At 41.4% G+C, this 17,688-nt stretch overlaps 2 protein-coding genes across 2 annotated transcripts; both read right to left on the bottom strand.

The window, feature by feature from the left end:
• On the bottom strand, nucleotides 1-4,031 carry LOC118100933 (carbonic anhydrase 12). Its single transcript, XM_047338456.1, has 9 exons — nucleotides 3,973-4,031; nucleotides 3,601-3,676; nucleotides 3,453-3,479; nucleotides 3,197-3,367; nucleotides 2,828-2,976; nucleotides 2,647-2,742; nucleotides 1,508-1,580; nucleotides 1,243-1,406; nucleotides 1-1,141 (listed from the first exon to the last, which is right to left on the bottom strand). The coding sequence occupies exons 2-9, from the start codon at nucleotides 3,674-3,676 to the stop codon at nucleotides 962-964; spliced, it is 936 nt and encodes a 311-aa protein (XP_047194412.1). The 5' UTR covers nucleotides 3,973-4,031; the 3' UTR covers nucleotides 1-961.
• Nucleotides 4,032-6,541: 2,510 nt separating this feature from the next.
• Nucleotides 6,542-17,129, bottom strand: LOC118100116 (carbonic anhydrase). Its single transcript, XM_035144863.2, has 17 exons — nucleotides 16,775-17,129; nucleotides 16,508-16,562; nucleotides 15,729-15,761; nucleotides 15,459-15,632; nucleotides 14,330-14,481; nucleotides 14,153-14,242; nucleotides 13,809-13,875; nucleotides 13,096-13,259; nucleotides 11,254-11,359; nucleotides 11,137-11,169; nucleotides 10,871-11,047; nucleotides 10,445-10,593; nucleotides 10,272-10,361; nucleotides 10,003-10,053; nucleotides 9,518-9,599; nucleotides 9,264-9,427; nucleotides 6,542-7,147 (listed from the first exon to the last, which is right to left on the bottom strand). The coding sequence occupies exons 2-17, from the start codon at nucleotides 16,560-16,562 to the stop codon at nucleotides 6,980-6,982; spliced, it is 1,755 nt and encodes a 584-aa protein (XP_035000754.2). The 5' UTR covers nucleotides 16,775-17,129; the 3' UTR covers nucleotides 6,542-6,979.
• Between the last annotated feature and the right edge of the window lie 559 nt (nucleotides 17,130-17,688).

Genomic DNA, 17,688 nt, shown 5'->3' with positions numbered 1-17,688 from the left:
TGAAGAGTGACTGATCATTTAATTTTGACACATTAAACCGGAGCCCACAGTTCTGTTACTGCTCTGTTGGGAGTAGTTCAACACAAGGTTAAAAAGGTGTGAATATATGATCGTGTATATAATTGCTATACACAATGGGTTTCACTTAACTGACACCTCATTCCTTCTTTACACCGACTGAAACAGGTTTCATTTTGATTCATCAGCTTGGCAAGATGGCGACATTTCATGTGCAAACAATATCTGCACCAGGAAGGGGAACATTTAGCAAATCAAGTTACAATATAAAGTAATAGGAAAAATATGCTAAATCAAATATGTAGAAACCAATTTTTAACTCTCAACACAAGGCCAATGTGACAAATTACTGCCACACTCATAATGCATTAATTTTTTTACGATTTCAAAAATCACCATCAGTAGAGCTCCTCAGTAAACTTGGTACAATATCCCTTTCTCAGATCCCTGAATATAGCCTTGTTAGCTCATAATGGACGTGAGCTGTGCCCGAATCACTGCTGTGCTGCATAAAAAAAATTCAGTACTCATGTACTTAAGTATTCATGTCCATAACATGAATTCAATATGTGCAAATGTCCATACAGAAAAAACTTATTAAACACTCATTTTGTAATTAACATGACAATTGTGACAGTCAAATTCATTAGAACAGCAGCCAACATTACATTTAATTTCCGTTGAACTGTGTTGTGGTAACAATAATATTACATCAAGCTACATTGGAAAAGAAGAAGTAATTGTGTTGTTGAGGCTTCGTTTCGTCTTGGATGTAAGAAGAATGATCACATGTGCATGTTGCATCCTACATGTTGCATTAAGGGCACTAATGACAAGAAGTTCAGTGCAGACTTTATGTATAAACAACTTGGACAAGGCTAAAGTCAGACAAAATCATACAGGAGAAAAACAGGAACAAAATAAGTTTCTGGATTGTATTTGATCACAGATTCTTCCACAGAGCAAGACTCAGCACCATCAGCCCCAGAGAGTAGCAGGTTGTGGAGGCAGAGCTTTCAGCCTGTGTTGTGACTGGTTGATCTGGCTGGATCTGTCTGAAGACATTCGTCATCAAAGGCGATGAGCTGTTGTTGACGTGCACTGTTCTGCTAAAGAGGTTGATCTGGAGACAAGACATCGGGCGAGTTAGCTGCATTCAGTCACTGTGGGAGTATATGTACTTTATGTTCAGGCCACTGTACGTAAGGATGAAGAGAAACTCACCAAATCCTTGCTGACTTTGATCGGCTCCTTGAACACAGTCCAAACGACGGCCTCATTGCAAGCAGGGGTGGTCAAGGAGCCAAGGTAACGATAGTACTTAGTACGGTTCACGCCGGTAAGGAGGTCATCCAGTGAAATTCCAGAAGGAAGTGTTACAGTTTGACCTGAGGACAGAAACACAACCTCTCAAGGGACCGCAGCTGACATCATTTTATAACAGAGCAATGGATCCAATTTAGTCTAGAAGACTAAAACATCTCCTTACCTTTGTTTGAGATGTTAAGCAGATAGGCGGTCAATTTCTTCCAGATTGCAGGTTCGTCATTGCCTGACATTTCCTGAAAGAATGCACACAGGAAATATTTAGTTTCAATTGTTTCTTAAACCCGGTGGAGGAAAGAAATGTCTCATGTCCTTTGCATATTTAACACAGTACAGTAATGAAATTAACAAAAAACATTGAAATGATGGAGTCCAACAGATGCATGAACTTAAAGGTTCAGCGTATAAGATTTGGTGACATAGTCAAAGTTGCAGCTGAATACCCCTCACCTCACCCTCCTCTTCCAAACATGAAAGAGAACCTGGGGAAACCTTCAGTTGTCTTAAAAACTCAAAGGTGTTTAGTTTCCGAATGTAAATACAAAGTAATTAAATATAAAGGGGCCATTCTTGGTTAAAGTAAAAAACAATTTGTACAATAGTACACACTAGTGAAAACATAACTATGATTATTTTGTATTAAATTTCTGCCAATAGATCCCTCTCACCTGAAACTTACACACTGAACATTTACCCAAAATAAAAGCTTTTGAGGTTTTGAACCACATAAAGGTGCAGTCCTGTTTCGTCACATACACACACACGCACAAACCAACAATCCTTCCCGAGTCAGTGCCAGCAAGCTATGCAAACAGATTCTTGCCACGCCAAGGCCTTGGAGTGTATGAAATGTAGTTAAGCTTCCCTTAATGTTCAGTTATTTGAAATGTATGGAATCCATTTGAAAATGTCCCATATATTGAAGAAAATATATCACTTTCTTTGAGTTTTTAGCCAGGACATAATATTGCTTATCATCATGTCCCTCCACCAAAGAAGACTGGCTTTCCCAGCAAGAAGGGAGGAAGTCAGGTTTATTTTTCCAAAGTCCTCCCATGCTGCTGTGAGCTTGTCCATGGGAGTTTGAATTATTTGTCATATAGATCAGGGTTTCAGTTTGAGTCTGTCTCTCTGATTTGTTGGATAAAATTCCCCAGAATCAAAGTTAGTTGAACCGGCAGTGCCTGCCACTTTTCATGAGGTCAAGGAGGGACATCGTCCAAACGGTACGTGCATGGTCTGAAATGACGGCACAGGAATGAACCAACAAAAAAAAGTACATATTCAACGAATGCACCTCACCTCGATGAAGAAACCAAGAGCAGCAAGGCCATTGGAGTCTCCAACAGCCAGGGTTGTGTTGCCATTGTAGGATGACTTGACGTTTACAATGTGCAACTGCGGGAGCGAAGAGAAAAGAAACACAGTCTCAATTTATTGCTGTAACTTGAATTTGTAGCTTCATATGAAAAACCCAATTTACCTCCATGGGGTAGCGCTTGCCATCCACTGTGTGCTCAGACCCGGGGACGGAGGATCCATTTCCCCAGTGCAGGTGAAGCTGCAGGGTGTCGTAGGTGTTTGAAAGACCTCCTCCGGAAATCTGAACACCTGGACCAAGGGTAACCTTGACTGGGGAGGTAAAAAAAACAAAACAATGGACAATAAAAACAAAACTGATAAGAAATGAGAGAAAACGATAAAAAGGCTTGGTGTTGTGTCCAGTGCTGTGTCAGCAAGATTCTCGCATTATACATTTTCACACTTTGAAAAACACCTCCCTCTTGAATAACCTAATGCAACCCTCTTTAACCGGCGTTTAAGCAGGTGCCAGTCCTCACCCAGTCCTCACCTGTCTTGCCGGTGTTTTCAAGGGTTTTCAGTGCGGTGGTACTGCTGAAGTCGGTAAAGGTGAATTCTGTCAGTTTTACATCAGGTTTGGCAGCTGCTGTGTTAATGTTAATGGGCGACTGTCGGGAGCCACCACAATATTTAGGAGCGATGGTTGCCCACTTGGTGTCATCTGTAAAACACAAACACAACTTTGAGTAGCTGTAGTGGAGCAGCTGAGATGTTGAGATTGGTAGAGAATACAGGAGACCACTCACTGCAGGTTGGAAGATGATAACACCATACTGGAGGTGGAAGAGAACAAATAAGTATCACTTCATGATAACAAGTAGTCTCCATGGAAATGCAGCGTTAATCCAAAGAGTCATAAATCCAAGGTGATGAAAAAACAGTTCAAATACCTACCAATTCCTTCAGTGGCACAATCAACCCTTGATGTGAGGGCGCACGCAGTGAGGACAAGTGCTACGAGGAAGATCATCTAAAGAAACAGTCACAAAGTCACTCACCAATTTATTCTCATACAAAGTAATGATCATCCACATTAATCATTGGTAAGAAATTGCATAATTCAAATATCTAAATAAGAGAATAAAATAAGCCTATTTTACTCTGTAGATTGTCATTAAAAATACTCAACACATCTTTTCAAATAATTAAAAGAATCATAATTGATGATGCACAATTTGACAATGGTAGAGAGAAGGAGTTCTACTAAAAGCTCTGTTTCAGATTGTTGGATCAGATCTTTGAGATGACTTGAGCAGCAGGTCTTACCTTTGACGCACCTGTACAGTCCTCTGTGTCTATCAGCTGTGGAGCCTCACCCACCCTCTTTTTATTCTCTCAGGCTCTTCAGTAGCCTCTGAAAACACTCCTCCTCCCTGACACATTTTTAATCACAGGCAGAAAAAAACAGCACTATAATAATGATAGTAGAAGGTTTCTATTGCTGTTTTATGGACCAAGAGGTATTCAATTTATGAAACATTAATAGAACATTAAACAGGACAGAGGTGCTGCTGAAACATGATTAACTGGACAACTAAAGCCTTGATGAGGGTCAGTTTGTCAAACAGGGACAGAAAAGTGCTTATAATGTAGGATCCACTTTTGTCGATTCTTCAACAAATATATTTTGTGAACCTGGATCCAGTTGATAATCCACCATTTGGTGGCGTGACAGCAAGATGTCCTCGTATGACTGCATCACCGCCTCACACGAGCATGGGGGCATTTTTGGGATTGACAACAATCAGAACTGTGTTTTTGAAGTAAACGTGTCCATAAGAATGGAAGATATGTTGGTGTCAAAAATGAATTGTTTAGACATTGTCCTATGTCAGGGGCAAAGAGAAAAACAATGCTTTATGTTTTGAAATCTATGTTTGATTGACATGAAAAGTCTTAAAACTACAAAGACCATCTATGGAGACTGCAAGCAGCATTCATCATTTATTCAAAGCTATAAACTGGGTGATGCATTGGAGCATTACTGTAAAGAGGTTAGGGATAGGTTAGATCTAGCTAGGCATGTGACTAGTAATTACAGATGATTGCAGGAAAGTACACTCAGACAGATGAATAGATCGATGGACAGACTGGCAGACAAACAGATCTTTGTCTGATAAAAGTTCTTTGAGGTCATAAGTAAGGCATGCAGCAGTGGATATTCCAGAGTGGCATGGGCTGGCAGCTGACTTTCTAAAGAAATGGCGTAGCAATAAGGTATGAGGAAGGAAACGGCTTTGCCAGTGTGGACCAAGGAGCAGCAAGAGGACAAAGGATGATTCACTACAGACCATTTTTACTGACTAGTTCAAATTCATTCAAAGCAGCAGCACCTGAGAGTTTGCCCTTTCACCACAACTGTGAATGAATCTTGGCATTTATCATTTGAATGACACTAGTTCAGTTAGAAATTAGTTTTTCCAGAACCAGTTTTGCTGTCTGCATAATAACATGTCAACATGTTTTGTACATACTTTATAGTAGCGTGAGCTGGTTACACCCTTATGGGTTTGTATACTCTCACTTTCCCTCTTTACTGGACTTGGCCATTCTTCCTATGGTAACAAAGAACCCCTGCTAGTTAAGAACTGTTAGAAACAGTACTTCTTTGTTCGTTTTGACAAGTGGCAACCAACGTCCGGGTGCATTACCGCCATCTACTGTGTTGTTGCACCATTTCCTGGAGCAATCTAGCAGAACATTAGCTACTCATTGTACTGGAAGTTTTAGGCTGCTAGTTGTAGCGCTCTTACACACACAGCTGACCTTCAGTTCAAAGCACATGCCTTTGATGATTTAAGCAGAAGGTAGAGGGTCACTCGCAGTGAGCATACCTGTGCCAAGGCTATACCGACTATACCTTGGTTAAAAAAATAAAAATAAAAAAATGTTTAGTAGCGCTTATTGTAAGTCGCTTTGGATAAAAGCGTCAGATAAATTAAATGTGATGTTGTGTAATATAAAAGGCTAACGCCCATGTCTTGACACATTGTGTAGATTATCAAATGATCTGTAACTGCTTATAATTAAGGCGTTGTTCTTGAGTGACTGACATTTTAATTTTCTGACATACCATCCTCACTTGTAGCTAGGCCAAGTGTGGGAACACCTGCCACTGCTTTCGTGGTTATTACAATTGAAACATTGTTGTGGTATTTTCACCACCACACTCCCTCTTCAAGGGCTTTGTTACTTTCAAGTGTCATCAATTTTTGTAAAACTCATCTGGGTGTGTAGCGACAGTTGTTACCAAACCAGCCAGATCAGGAAATGTTAAGACGACATCAGGAAGGCACAAAAATATCAGTTATAATCAGACATGATTCTACTAGTGAGCAGGTTCTTTAAAGCAGTAGCAGTTTTTTTTTTTACATGCAGCAACTCTTTACATCAGGTGTTGGTGGTGATGGAGATAACCTTTGGATCAGATTCCATTTCCTTTACAGACACATACATAAAGATTTCCGCTGATGGCTAATCTCGAATCCCTATAACTTCCCCCACTGGCATTTTTATTTAGTTATTATCCGAAATGGTTAACAAATCGGTGACTAAAACTCATGCCAGTTAGGCGCACCAATAAAAAGTGTAATTAATGAGAAAAAAATATATATATTAGGAAAATAAACCCCATCAAAACAAAATTATCACTTTATTCTCAAAGTGTCAGGTGTTTTTATGTTGGGAATTCATGTCACGTTTGGTGTTATACTCTGCACTAATACAGAATAATAACAGTCATAATATTTGAGCTGGGTTGTCAGTCAATATGGTGGAGTGATTTACACCCAGGATCCCCATTAGCTTTGGTAATGAAACAGTCACTCACACTGGGGAAGATGGCATCAATACAAGTATTTATTTCAGTTTCACCATTAGTTCTAATTATTTTCCTTCTGATTAATTGCACCCACACACTGGTTAGTCTGATAGAAATCAGTATGATTCCCTCATCATATTTCCAGTTTTAAAAAACAATCCATACAGCATATGATATATTTTTGTGGTTAGCAATCTGTGGTTGAAGGTGAATAAAGAGCATGATAACACCTAGAAGTTTAATAAACCATATTAAGATGTTTAAATTAAACTTCTGTGGTCGGCAAATAGTCAACATCTTGATTATGAGATCACAGCATATAACTGCATATTATACTGCACATACTACATTGTCCTTTGCTTACAACTACTGAAATAACCTTGAGAATACAGGCAGATAATTAATACTATATATGAATATCCTTCAGAGCAATTTCAGGGAGCCAAACTGTTTTCAAGGATGCAAATTAGATACAATGGTGAAAAGACATGCCGGCAGCAGAGACTGCATGACGGGTGTAGAGCTGCTGGCTTGAGATGATTTGTAGACCGTCCTGCTGTGAAGAGTCTGCAGAGACCGATACACGTTGTTGTATCCCATCTGAGCCGGGAACAGCTTCATCTGGTGGGGTTAAACCAAAGGTTAGCTCTCAGTTGGGATAGAGTGATGTTAGAGCCATTCTTTTGACTGGATGTCCAATGACTTAATCGCTGTCAATTATGCTGCTTTACTAGTTGACTTGCTCAAGCAATAGCCTAAGAGAGGGGACGGGACAAGAGTAAACACCCATCGTAAGGAACTTTAAAGTAGGAAGACATCAATGTGCTACACAGAAACACCAAAATGTTCATATGAATACAGCGAAGATGCTTTGTGGTTCAGTCGGAGAGAGTCTCCCTGGGAAACACAAACCCGCAGGTTGTATGAGCTTGGAGCGACGTAAAGGCAGTTTTCATCTGGACCAAGGTCTGAACCATTGTCCACGTCTTTGTTGCATTGTTTACACTGGTTGGTGTTGGTTTCACATTGCAATTTAAGGAATTAAAGAATTTTGCATGACATGCATACGTCCCTGTCCTCATCACCTATGTGGGCTGCGTGCACTAGAAATGTGCGAATCAACACAAGTACACATATGCTTCACTCATCCACCCATTGTAATTATTTTTTTCTCCCCAATCTAGAGACCCACACCTGGACATTCAGAAAATGAAATGAAATCCACTGTGCCAGGATTAAGGAGACTCCACCTCGCCTCCATGATGCGCCTGGCTGTGCATCCCCATACTTGATTGATTAGCTTTTACACATGTACGTGCGTCACAGGTCTGCCTACTGCCAATTAGGTGCATGGGGTAGCAGTCATCTTCTAGTGCGGTACCCTATACACTAATTGGAATGCGAAAATGAACATCCTTGCATTCAAACACATAAGAGTTGAAGACTGTGAGCAATCCTGCGAGACACTTTATCTAGCACGAATTGTCCAAAAAAGGCGTTTTCACACTGCAGACGAGCCAAACCATGTCTCGGTTTGATCCACACCACGACCATCTCTTTTAGGTCGGACAAACCAAGTTGAGTTGTGGTCACATAAAATATTCACACATGAGGAAACCACCATTTGTCTCCTGTAAGAAACCTGATGGCCAGGATTCTTTACCCATGTATATGTTCCAGCCAAGATGGTACATTTGATAATCAAAGTTGTCATCAAGGTTGTGACGTACCTGTCCCCGCAGTGTATTACCAGAATTCATTCGACAGTAAATGAAAGAATGTAGCAACTTAAATGACCCATTGTTTGAGAAGGCACTCAGTCACATGTTTGTCTTTCAGCTGTGCACTGATAAGGGTCAAGCCGAACGCCGACAACCACTGATTTCACCGACAACAGTTTGAGTCGATGCAGGTGAAACCAGCATAGCCAAGTGGAACTGACGTCTTGGAGCCATTGGTCCGGGGCAGACTTGTCTAATCAGTGGATAAGGGAGGCTGCACCAAGCAGGGAATTTACCAGATTTCTCAGATGGTACACGGAGTTCTGATAAGTTTTATAGTTTCAGCTTTGAACTCCTGCCAAGTGACGTTGAAATAAAACAGGAACAGTTTTAAGGGCTATCACAAAGTGACCACTGCCTGTCTCGTAACGTGTTGTTTGTCTTGTTAAACTCCCATGCCAAACATTCAAGACTTTATTACAGGTACAGTCGAATGTTTGACTTATCTGACCAGACTGAAAACAAAAAAGTAAAAGGCTATGATGATTATAAATATGAATTTTTGAGTTTAATTATATTCCAACTTATCCAAAAATTATAAAAAAAAGTTATCCCTGTATAGTTGAAAACTAGTAGCCCATTCTTCTGGACTCAAACACCCACCCCTCCATCGGCATAGTAGTGTGCAGATGAGTGAATTATCATTTTTGGGTGAACCATCCCTTTGAGCCCATTGTTAATTTACAAAGCTATTGAACCACAACGTCATTGACATGTTTGTTGACACGTTGCTTCATTAATATGAACATGGGCATTGTAGTTTTGAGGGAATCGCACAAACTACCCATTTTACTGCCCTAAACACAGGCTTGTGCAGACCTCACCATGTGATAATGCAAGATGTCACAAATGTTATTTAAATCTCATTATGCTACCAGCTGTTCAGGTAAATAGTCATGAAAATCATACATTTCTTATTGTGTAAAACGTGTTTGAAAACAGATGAGTCCACTCACCAGGTCTTGGTCGACTTTGACGGACTCTTTAAAGACGGTCCAAACCACTGCTTCGTTACACATAGGGGTGGTTAGGGAGCCATTGTAGCGGTAGTACACAGTTCGGTTCACACCGCCGAGCAGGTCATCAATGGAGATCTCGTCTGTGACCTCAGCTGTTGAGCCTGTATTGAAGCAAAAAATGCACTAGATGTAGTCATACATTTATGTCTGCACGTTCAGTGTTTAATGCATTGAAACAGATGAACACTCACCGATGTCTTTAATAGCTGAGAGATAGTTGGTCAGTTTCTTCCAGGATTCCATATTAGATGTTGGACTCGGTGTGGGATTTGTCTACAGGGACCAAAGATTGTAAGTAAAGATGGATGACACCTCTCCACTACCTTCCACTATCCAGAAATGAAGCCAAAATAACCAGGACCGCCATTTTGTGCCAGAGTCTGCGCAGTAGCAAGCAGGGGATGGCACCGCAGGGGTGACCAATTGCAAGTCAATCTGAGCTGTCAATCATGACATTTTAGCTAATTTTTATAGCATAAACTAATTAAAACCAAATTTACTGGAAAATTAGCAATTGTGCGATAAGAACTACCTTTAATTCCATAAACCATCTTTGAGAAAAATGTATTTGATGTGCACTTTGACTTTTTAGTTTGGTCCTTGTCTTATCAAACGAGGTGAACAATGTCCGGTATCAACATTTAAGGCCCTGGTTTAACAAAGCTACAACACCTACCTCATGTCCTGAGCTGCTGCTGCTGCTGCTGCTGCTTTTGGTCGATGCAGCCTGGAAAACATGCGAGAATAGTCTTACACAAAAGACTCACTGGTTTGGTAAAATTTAGTTTAAATAATTTTTTTTTAAGTGAGGTATTTAAGATGTACACTGGTTGTTTGGTGAATCGTTTATTTGGTCACTTGTGTGGAGACAGGTCACATTAAAAATCTACAGCAGATACTGTACATCGTGGATTTGCATCTTACTATTAACATGCTCAACGTTACCTCAATAAAGAAACCCAGAACTGCCAGGCCATTCGGAGTCTTTACGGCCTTATCCAGAGTTAAATCCTTCCTCTTGGTCACTATATGCATCTGGACAAAGACACAAAAGCAAACCCCATCACAAACCACTACATTAAGTGCAACAACAGAATTGTTTGGAGTTTTGCACTTACCTCCATTGGGTATCGTTTTGAATCCATCGCGTGCTCCGAGCCCATGGAGTCATTTGAACCCCAATGGAAATGGAACTGAAGGGTGGAGTAGACGTGACCCAAACCGCCGCCCGATACCTCCACTGTGTTTTCTTTAAGCACACACTTAACTGGGAGTGAGTGAGGACACAAGCAAAAGGTGTAAATGGCTTTCACAGATTAAATATAAACAGAAAAACGAATTGAAATAGGGTCCTCGCTCAGTGCTCAGGCCCGAATTATAGAAATCTTAGTTTTTCCTATATTAGCTGCCAGCAGCAAATTCTCATTTGTGGACGTCATTGTCATAACACTGATGAAACTACAGCTAACTTGAGTTTCAGTTTTGAGTTGTGTTGGATTTCAAAAAACACAACAGCCTGTAATGTAGAAAGGAAACTGTCAAACCTGCATGGCCGGTGTTAGTGATGTACTTGATGGCGTGTTTGTCGTCAAACTTTGTAAAGGTGAAGGCGTCAAGTGCTTTGTTCACCACGGCGTTCTTTGTCTCAATGTTTATGGGTGACTGTCTTTCCCCGCCACAGTGGGACAGAGACAGAAGTTGCCAGTGAGCCTGGCTGTATTCTGAGGGGAGTGGAAAACCAAAGTTGAGGACAAGCCCGAATCCTCTGCCACCAATACTTCTGTAACTTTATATATTTGGTGATACATACTGCAGTGATCATCATCATAGCACCATGCCTTGCCTGTAAAGAATGGAACAGTGATAATTAATGCACCAACAGAGTCAGAAACATCCTAGGTCACATGCGTGGGATTTTCCAACTCACTGGGAGGGAGAGAAACTCCAGGAGAAGCAAACACTTGACGTCCATTGAGTGTTTGTGCAGGCCGATAAACATTGGTGAGTCCCGTAAGCGAGGCAAACCGCGCAATCTAAGAAATGAAAGAGAAACGTTTACTCAGATCGTCTGAAGTAGTTTGTGTCCTGATCCAGCAGAGGGCGCTCACTGTCAGCTTGACCTATTGCATGCCCCCTTGACCCATCAGTGTTGTTATGTTGTTGCAATGAAAATGGAGGCAAGCAAAGCTGTCCCGAGTGGACGATCGTAACACCAGAGAATCTGAGAAGCAGTGTGTGAAAGTCTTTTGGATTCTACGGTGAAGACTGCAAAGGTGTAGCCATTTGTCGTATTATTCTGCCAGCCAACAAATCTGTGGGCTCACCTGTTAGCGGGAGCTGAGGAGGCCTACAGACGAGCAGAGCAATGTCAAGTGTCCAACCTTGTCTGAGATATATATTCACACAAATCGTGTGTAGTGTTACAATTCGTTTCCCTTTAACACAATGAAGATATCGGCTAAAAATGTTTTGGAGTTGCTAGTGAGTAGCAACATTACCTGGTTATTTGTCGACACTAACCCTAACCCTGGTAAAGTGAATTAAGTGGTTAGTAAAAGTAGTATGCTATAGGATACAGATGAACTTTACTTTGTGATCTTTTTCACTGATAAAATTCAAGATTCTGAACATTTGATTTATTGCATTGTGCAGGCGTGCATCATAGGTATGCTATGCAAGGACAACACGTCATACACCTGCTCAGTTGGGACAGCGCTAAGAACAAGTCACGTGCAGAGAAACAGTCAACTTTTTTATCAACTGATGGCTGTCACGCAGATAAGAGGTCTCTTCCTTTACTTGAACTGTCACATGCAGCCAGCCAAGGGCTTTGTGTTGCTGCGACAGAACAAAAAACAAAATCATCCAACCATGCAGAGACCAGCAGGTTTCATTTTTCTATAAAACATGCAGGCAAGGGTCACCAGATGTCAGTGGCTGCTCATGTAACAGTGTGCATGCAATTCCTCTTGACATAGGCAAAGATAGTAATGAAGCAACACATACACTCTGTAACACAAACGTAAAACAAACGTAAGAAGCTTCAAGCTTGTCAGGCAACCATCTCATACTCTGCGCTACTTCCTGACATTAAGACAAGTTTGAGGCCACTAAGGTTGCCTGAGGACAGAAACAGGGAAACGTGCACCAAGCCTGCTGGGACATTACACAGACACCTCCCACAGCTGCTGTTGACTGATTGTGCGTCAGTATTTGCTGTACACAATGCTGTAATTATTTTTGACTGTTTTTGCCTCTAGGCTTCAGCAAAATCAAGTTGGAGTAAGATAAGGGGTCTTTCACACAAAGTCCTAGTCTTAAATTGAGTATACATGTAATAATAACTACTGAGTACCTGTGGGTCTGACCGTCAACATGTTGACTGGCATCGTGGCTATGGAGGGATCCCACTGCAGGGCGGTCTCTAGGTTTGGGGTTTACCAGCATCTTGTATGAGACTTCTCTAGATTACTGATAAGTAAACACGTACGCCTATATCCTGAAGGGTTCTTGACCGGCGTTTGATTTGACTCGCGAGTGGTCCATGTGTGGTCATAAATGGATTTCCTTGACCTTGCAAATCCACCATTATGTTCACCAGCTACTTGGTTCAGAGCAACTTAGCTTTTGTGCTAAGCTGGCACGGACATGGTAAAGCAGTGCCTGAAGGCTCTGTACTGGGGGGCCTTCTCTTTGCACTTTGTGTAATACGAGCACCATTAACATTGCTCTCTGCTGAGGAGCAGGTTTTGCAGGCTGCCCAACTAACCAGACTTTTGTTGATGTTGATTGGCTCTTGAAAGACGGTCCAAACGACAGCTTCGCTGCAGTTGGGCGTTGTCAGGGAGCCCATGTAGCGAAAGTACTTTGTGCGGGAAACATTTCCAATCAGGTCATCTATAGAGAAGTTATGGTTTATGGCAGTCTCAGTGTCTATGGAAAAAGGGGGGAAAAAACTGTCAATCAAGTGAATGTAGACATATGGATTTAAATGCACCAAAATAGCAGCATCCTTGATTTGATGCCATGAACTTGATTTAAAAAAAAATGAGTGGTTAGAAAGGCTACTCCAAGCAAACAATCATGATTTGACCTCCACCCTGATCCATCTATACACTGGCCTACGTTCGACTCCTGCATCACACACAAAATCCTCCTTATAGCCATTCATGCCCTTGTCCGCAAGTACCTGTCTGACACTTTAAAAACTACTATTCACCATTATATAATTACACCGTTTTATTTTTACTCTCATTTCCTGACCCTGTAGACCAACCATGGGTATTGTGAAAGTTGCTATATAATTTAAAGTTATTCAAATAAAAGCAAAATATGTCAAACATTTTCAATATAAAAATGCACCATGCGATGCCTCTCTAACAGCTTTTATTACTGCAACACATCCTGCACCGGATCTCTACAAGCTTAATCGATGCAATCAGCTGCACTTGAATATCAAATGGGAAAAACTCCGACATTTACTTGTGTTGCTCGTCAGGTAAGACGCGAGTACGCCCCATGGTCCGGACACATCTCCATCTTCTGTTGCCTTTAAGGAGAACACATCGTTATTGCGGTTGCAACGTGAATATAATAATTTTGACAGTTCATGCAGTCCTTGTCAATTTTGTTGTCGGGAGGCCAATTGTGACTCTTTGAGTGTGTTTCTGGTCAGATGGAGCTCTCAGAGCCAATGGATGACCTTGAACAAAACCCAATTTCATCAGTGCAATTCCCAGTTCAAATTAGTAAGCTGGATTTATGCAGAAATTTTATGTGGTTTTTTTTTTAAACACTTCTGTGCAGTAATAATTGTGTACACATACGTTTACGAAAAACCCAAGAACAGCAATTCCTTTCGGATCTGCGACGGCCTGTTCCACAGTGAGACCTTTCTTCAGACTGACGATGTGCATCTATGAGACATTTTATAAAATCAGTGATTAGTGAGAAAGTGGCAACTTTGAAGGAAAGCTCACTGTGAATGTCAAACACGAGTGTACCTCCATTGGATATCTGTGCTGGTCAATCGTGTGCTCCGAGCCGGGATGGTGGTCAGTATCTCCCCAGTGAAAGTGAAACTGGAGCGTGGAATATGTTCCATTAAGTCCACCTCCACTCACTTCAACTTCATTATCCTTCAGCAAGCATTTCACTGTGCATGGAAGAGACGTGCATGTGAGCAGTGAAACCCTTACATTCCTTTCTAGGAAATACTAGGTCTCTAGCTTTACATTTTGCTGGTTGATAATTTGATTTACCAAATTTGTATTAGTTGGACAACCAGCAGGGTTACATTCCTTGTAAAGCAGAAAAGCACTACATCCAGAATGTGCTGCAGGGATCATGTGTTGCATGCAACAATGTACACGGACAAAGAATTTAAGGAACACATCAGATCTTGATGAACGAACTATTCAAGTTGAAAATCTTTACTGATCCACATTGTATAATTTGTTGACAACAAAATGACACAACAACGGTCAATGGAAATTAAATCAACCCATTGAGGGGCTGGATTCAAAACCACACCGCGTGAGCGTGAGGGCCAGTCATCAATGCCTTCATCATCCAGGCACTGCTGCTGGGTTGATGCCCTTCTAAATCTTCCTCTATAATAGATCTGCAAGCAGCTCATTGATTCATTCAGCCCCTCCCCACTCTGCTCGTCTTCTCTCTCTCTCCAACACACACAAGCAGAGACGGGAAACAGAGATGGGTGTGGGGGCAGAGGACGTGCGTGTTTGTATGGGGATTGGTTTAACAACTTTGGACGTGCCTCACCCAATGGAAACTGGTTGGGAAAGAAGTTGTGTCAGAATGTGTAAACTGTAAACTTGGTAAACAGCAGTTTGCATACATGACAGCACATCATTTGAAGAGGGAGCAGGCCAACTTGTCCGCCTTAGAACGCTGCGTCTTTTTTGTGTTCTACAATTGTTCAAATGATTGTCAGAATTTTATATATAAAACTTAAACTACCTTTTGATGCTCATGTAGTATGAAATAATTCCAATAGGGCTAAAAGGTGGAGTTTGGCTAATGAAGTTGATGAGCATTTTTTGGGGGTGAGATCTTTGCTTGACTACAGCCTTTACATACAGTCTATTCAAAAGGAGCCTGTTTCTGTACCTGTGTGTCCGTTGTTTGTGATGGATTTGATGATGTGTTGAGAGGAGAAGTTTTTGAAGGTAAAGTCCAGCAGTTTCGGGTCCGCGTGAACTTTGCTGGTGTCTATGTCAATCGGAGACTGCTTCTGTCCTCCGCAGAAAGAAGAGACGTCTCCCCAGTGGGCCGGGCTGTGAGCTAAGAAAGATGGAGGTCCTCGCAATGTTAGGAACCAACTTAAACAAAAGGATTGGTCAAAATCATTCAGTGAGCCCGAAATCTGTTCTTACTTACCACAGCCAGTATAGCACCAGTCACTTCCATCAGCTGGAAGAGAAATACAGCAAATATGTGAATAGTGCAGGAGCCACGAGATACAAATAATCAATACATTAGAGGAACTTTATTCAGCTCATGAACCCTCCAATTTTTTTAAACCATTTTATACCCTGACCTCGAGGTTGGGAACCACTGAACCATCTGTGTTGAAATCACTGCTCTGACATTGTGGTATTTCTAAAAGAAAAGTCCAATAGTGTAATACAGGGTCCATTCCTCCGAGGACATAATTCACTGGAGGTGGCAGAGAGCACCTCCACATGTACCAGAGGACCAATCAGTGCAGCTGAGGGCTGTTAGCTGATTGAGACACAGACACAAAGAGGAACACGAGAGAAAACTCGAGAGACTTAAAGAGTCCGAGCCGATCAGAAACCCTTTAAGTTGAGTTGGTTAAATTTATGTTTGTTCCTGATTTATAAAAGAAATAAATCATGTTGAAACCCTAATGGTTTGTCTCTGGCTGTTGTGGTGAGAACATCATCTATTGCCACATTCACCTTTTAATTTTATTTCTACTTTTAGTAAAGATCTGACAAGATGTAGCACACAGCTACTTCTAACATGTTAAAACAAGGTATATTTTTAATTTGACTCACTTCATTTGAGTGCTGCCTATTAAGTATACAAGTATTTTCTTCTCCTTTAACTTATGATAAACCAGGAAACAAAGGATAGAGCTCATGAACACACATTTTCCCGGAAATAAGAGGAAATTGATGCATTTTACTCACCACATTTTACCAAAGCTCCCAAACCGAGCCACAGCAGCAGTGAGGAGGGAAACATCTCCAGAAGGAAAAAGGACAAACCATCATTAATCACGAGTCATCCAAGTTTTCATGCAAGCATCATGATCTGAAATCCCATTTAACACCAGACAAACCTTAAAACAACTGTGGCCCTGCGAGAGAATTAGAAATTAACTTGTGTGATGCTAGTCGATTACAAATGCCATTGTTTTAGCACGTATGTGTGTTAAATGTCTGAAATGGTCTTACCTTATGGTTCCAGTCTCAAGTCCCCGAGCCTTGAAAAAAACACCGTCAGAACATCAATGAGGAGAAGACAATGTGAAGACTTTTTCAAGTTAGTGCTTTAAAGCCAGAGGGACATCCGATGGGAGGGGGATGCGCTGTTTAGACAACACTAAACCAACATGATGGTAACATGACCACAGGCCTCTTTGGATGATGTAAATAAAGGCGTTTAGAGCTAATTTGTGATCAGGTGAAATCTTGGGGTTTATTCGGGTAAGTGACTCTGAGCCCTCTAAGCTAACTGCTGCATGAGTTGTTTTTTTTTATATGACACAGTGCTCGCTATGAACAGGGGTGAAACCCTCAAAGCCACTGTTACGGGCCTCGACTGCTTTAAAGATGGGGTGGGGGGGTGGGGCAGTGTCGTTTATTTCTCCACACCAGGTGTTCACTCCTGGAGCACCGCCCTGCACCACCCACAGGCCAAGACAGTGATCCACGCTTCACTGGCTCCTCCTCCAATTTCGTCAGCGACCTATCCGGCTCTCTGGTCTTCGTGGCCGGAGGAATAAAAGGAATCCTGTTTGATGTTGAGGGGGCGGCGGAGATTTAATGTGATCAGTCCGCCTCGTGCCGCTTTGCTGTATTATATCGACTTGTATATGAGGGTTTCATTGTGGGGCCGTACTTTAGTTTGTTATATTCTTATTTCATTGTGCACTCCACTCAATTTCCCTTTGTTAGTTCACTAGTCTTTATAAGTGGCGTTCTGACAGTATTTTTGGTTATGTGAAGTTTTAGTTTAGGTATCGGCTAGACAGTGTTATTTTGTTTTTGTGTGACACCATGAGTCAGGGGAGTAGGACCAGGATTTAGGAAGAGGGCTTGTCGTTTGTTTATTTTATGTTTTGGCATCACTCTCCGCCCCTAACCCT

This window comes from Hippoglossus stenolepis, chromosome 21 (genome assembly GCF_022539355.2).
Source record: "Hippoglossus stenolepis isolate QCI-W04-F060 chromosome 21, HSTE1.2, whole genome shotgun sequence".
Classification (NCBI taxonomy): domain Eukaryota; kingdom Metazoa; phylum Chordata; class Actinopteri; order Pleuronectiformes; family Pleuronectidae; genus Hippoglossus; species Hippoglossus stenolepis.
Note: the sequence above shows the minus strand (reverse complement) of the source record. Positions and strands in the feature narration are given on the sequence as shown.

Coding starts and splice junctions, on each gene's coding strand:
- LOC118100933 (XM_047338456.1), bottom strand. CDS start 3,676: ATGATCTTCCTCGTAGCACTTGTCCTCACTGCGTGCGCCCTCACATCA. Junction 2,977..3,196: donor TGAAAACACCGGCAAGACAG/GTGAGGACTGGG, acceptor TTACCTCCCCAG/TCAAGGTTACCCTTGGTCCA. Junction 1,581..2,646: donor CTCTTGGTTTCTTCATCGAG/GTGAGGTGCATT, acceptor GCATTCTTTCAG/GAAATGTCAGGCAATGACGA.
- LOC118100116 (XM_035144863.2), bottom strand. CDS start 16,562: ATGTTTCCCTCCTCACTGCTGCTGTGGCTCGGTTTGGGAGCTTTGGTA. Junction 15,633..15,728: donor CTGGTGCTATACTGGCTGTG/GTAAGTAAGAAC, acceptor CATCTTTCTTAG/CTCACAGCCCGGCCCACTGG. Junction 10,362..10,444: donor CAAAACGATACCCAATGGAG/GTAAGTGCAAAA, acceptor GTCTTTGTCCAG/ATGCATATAGTGACCAAGAG.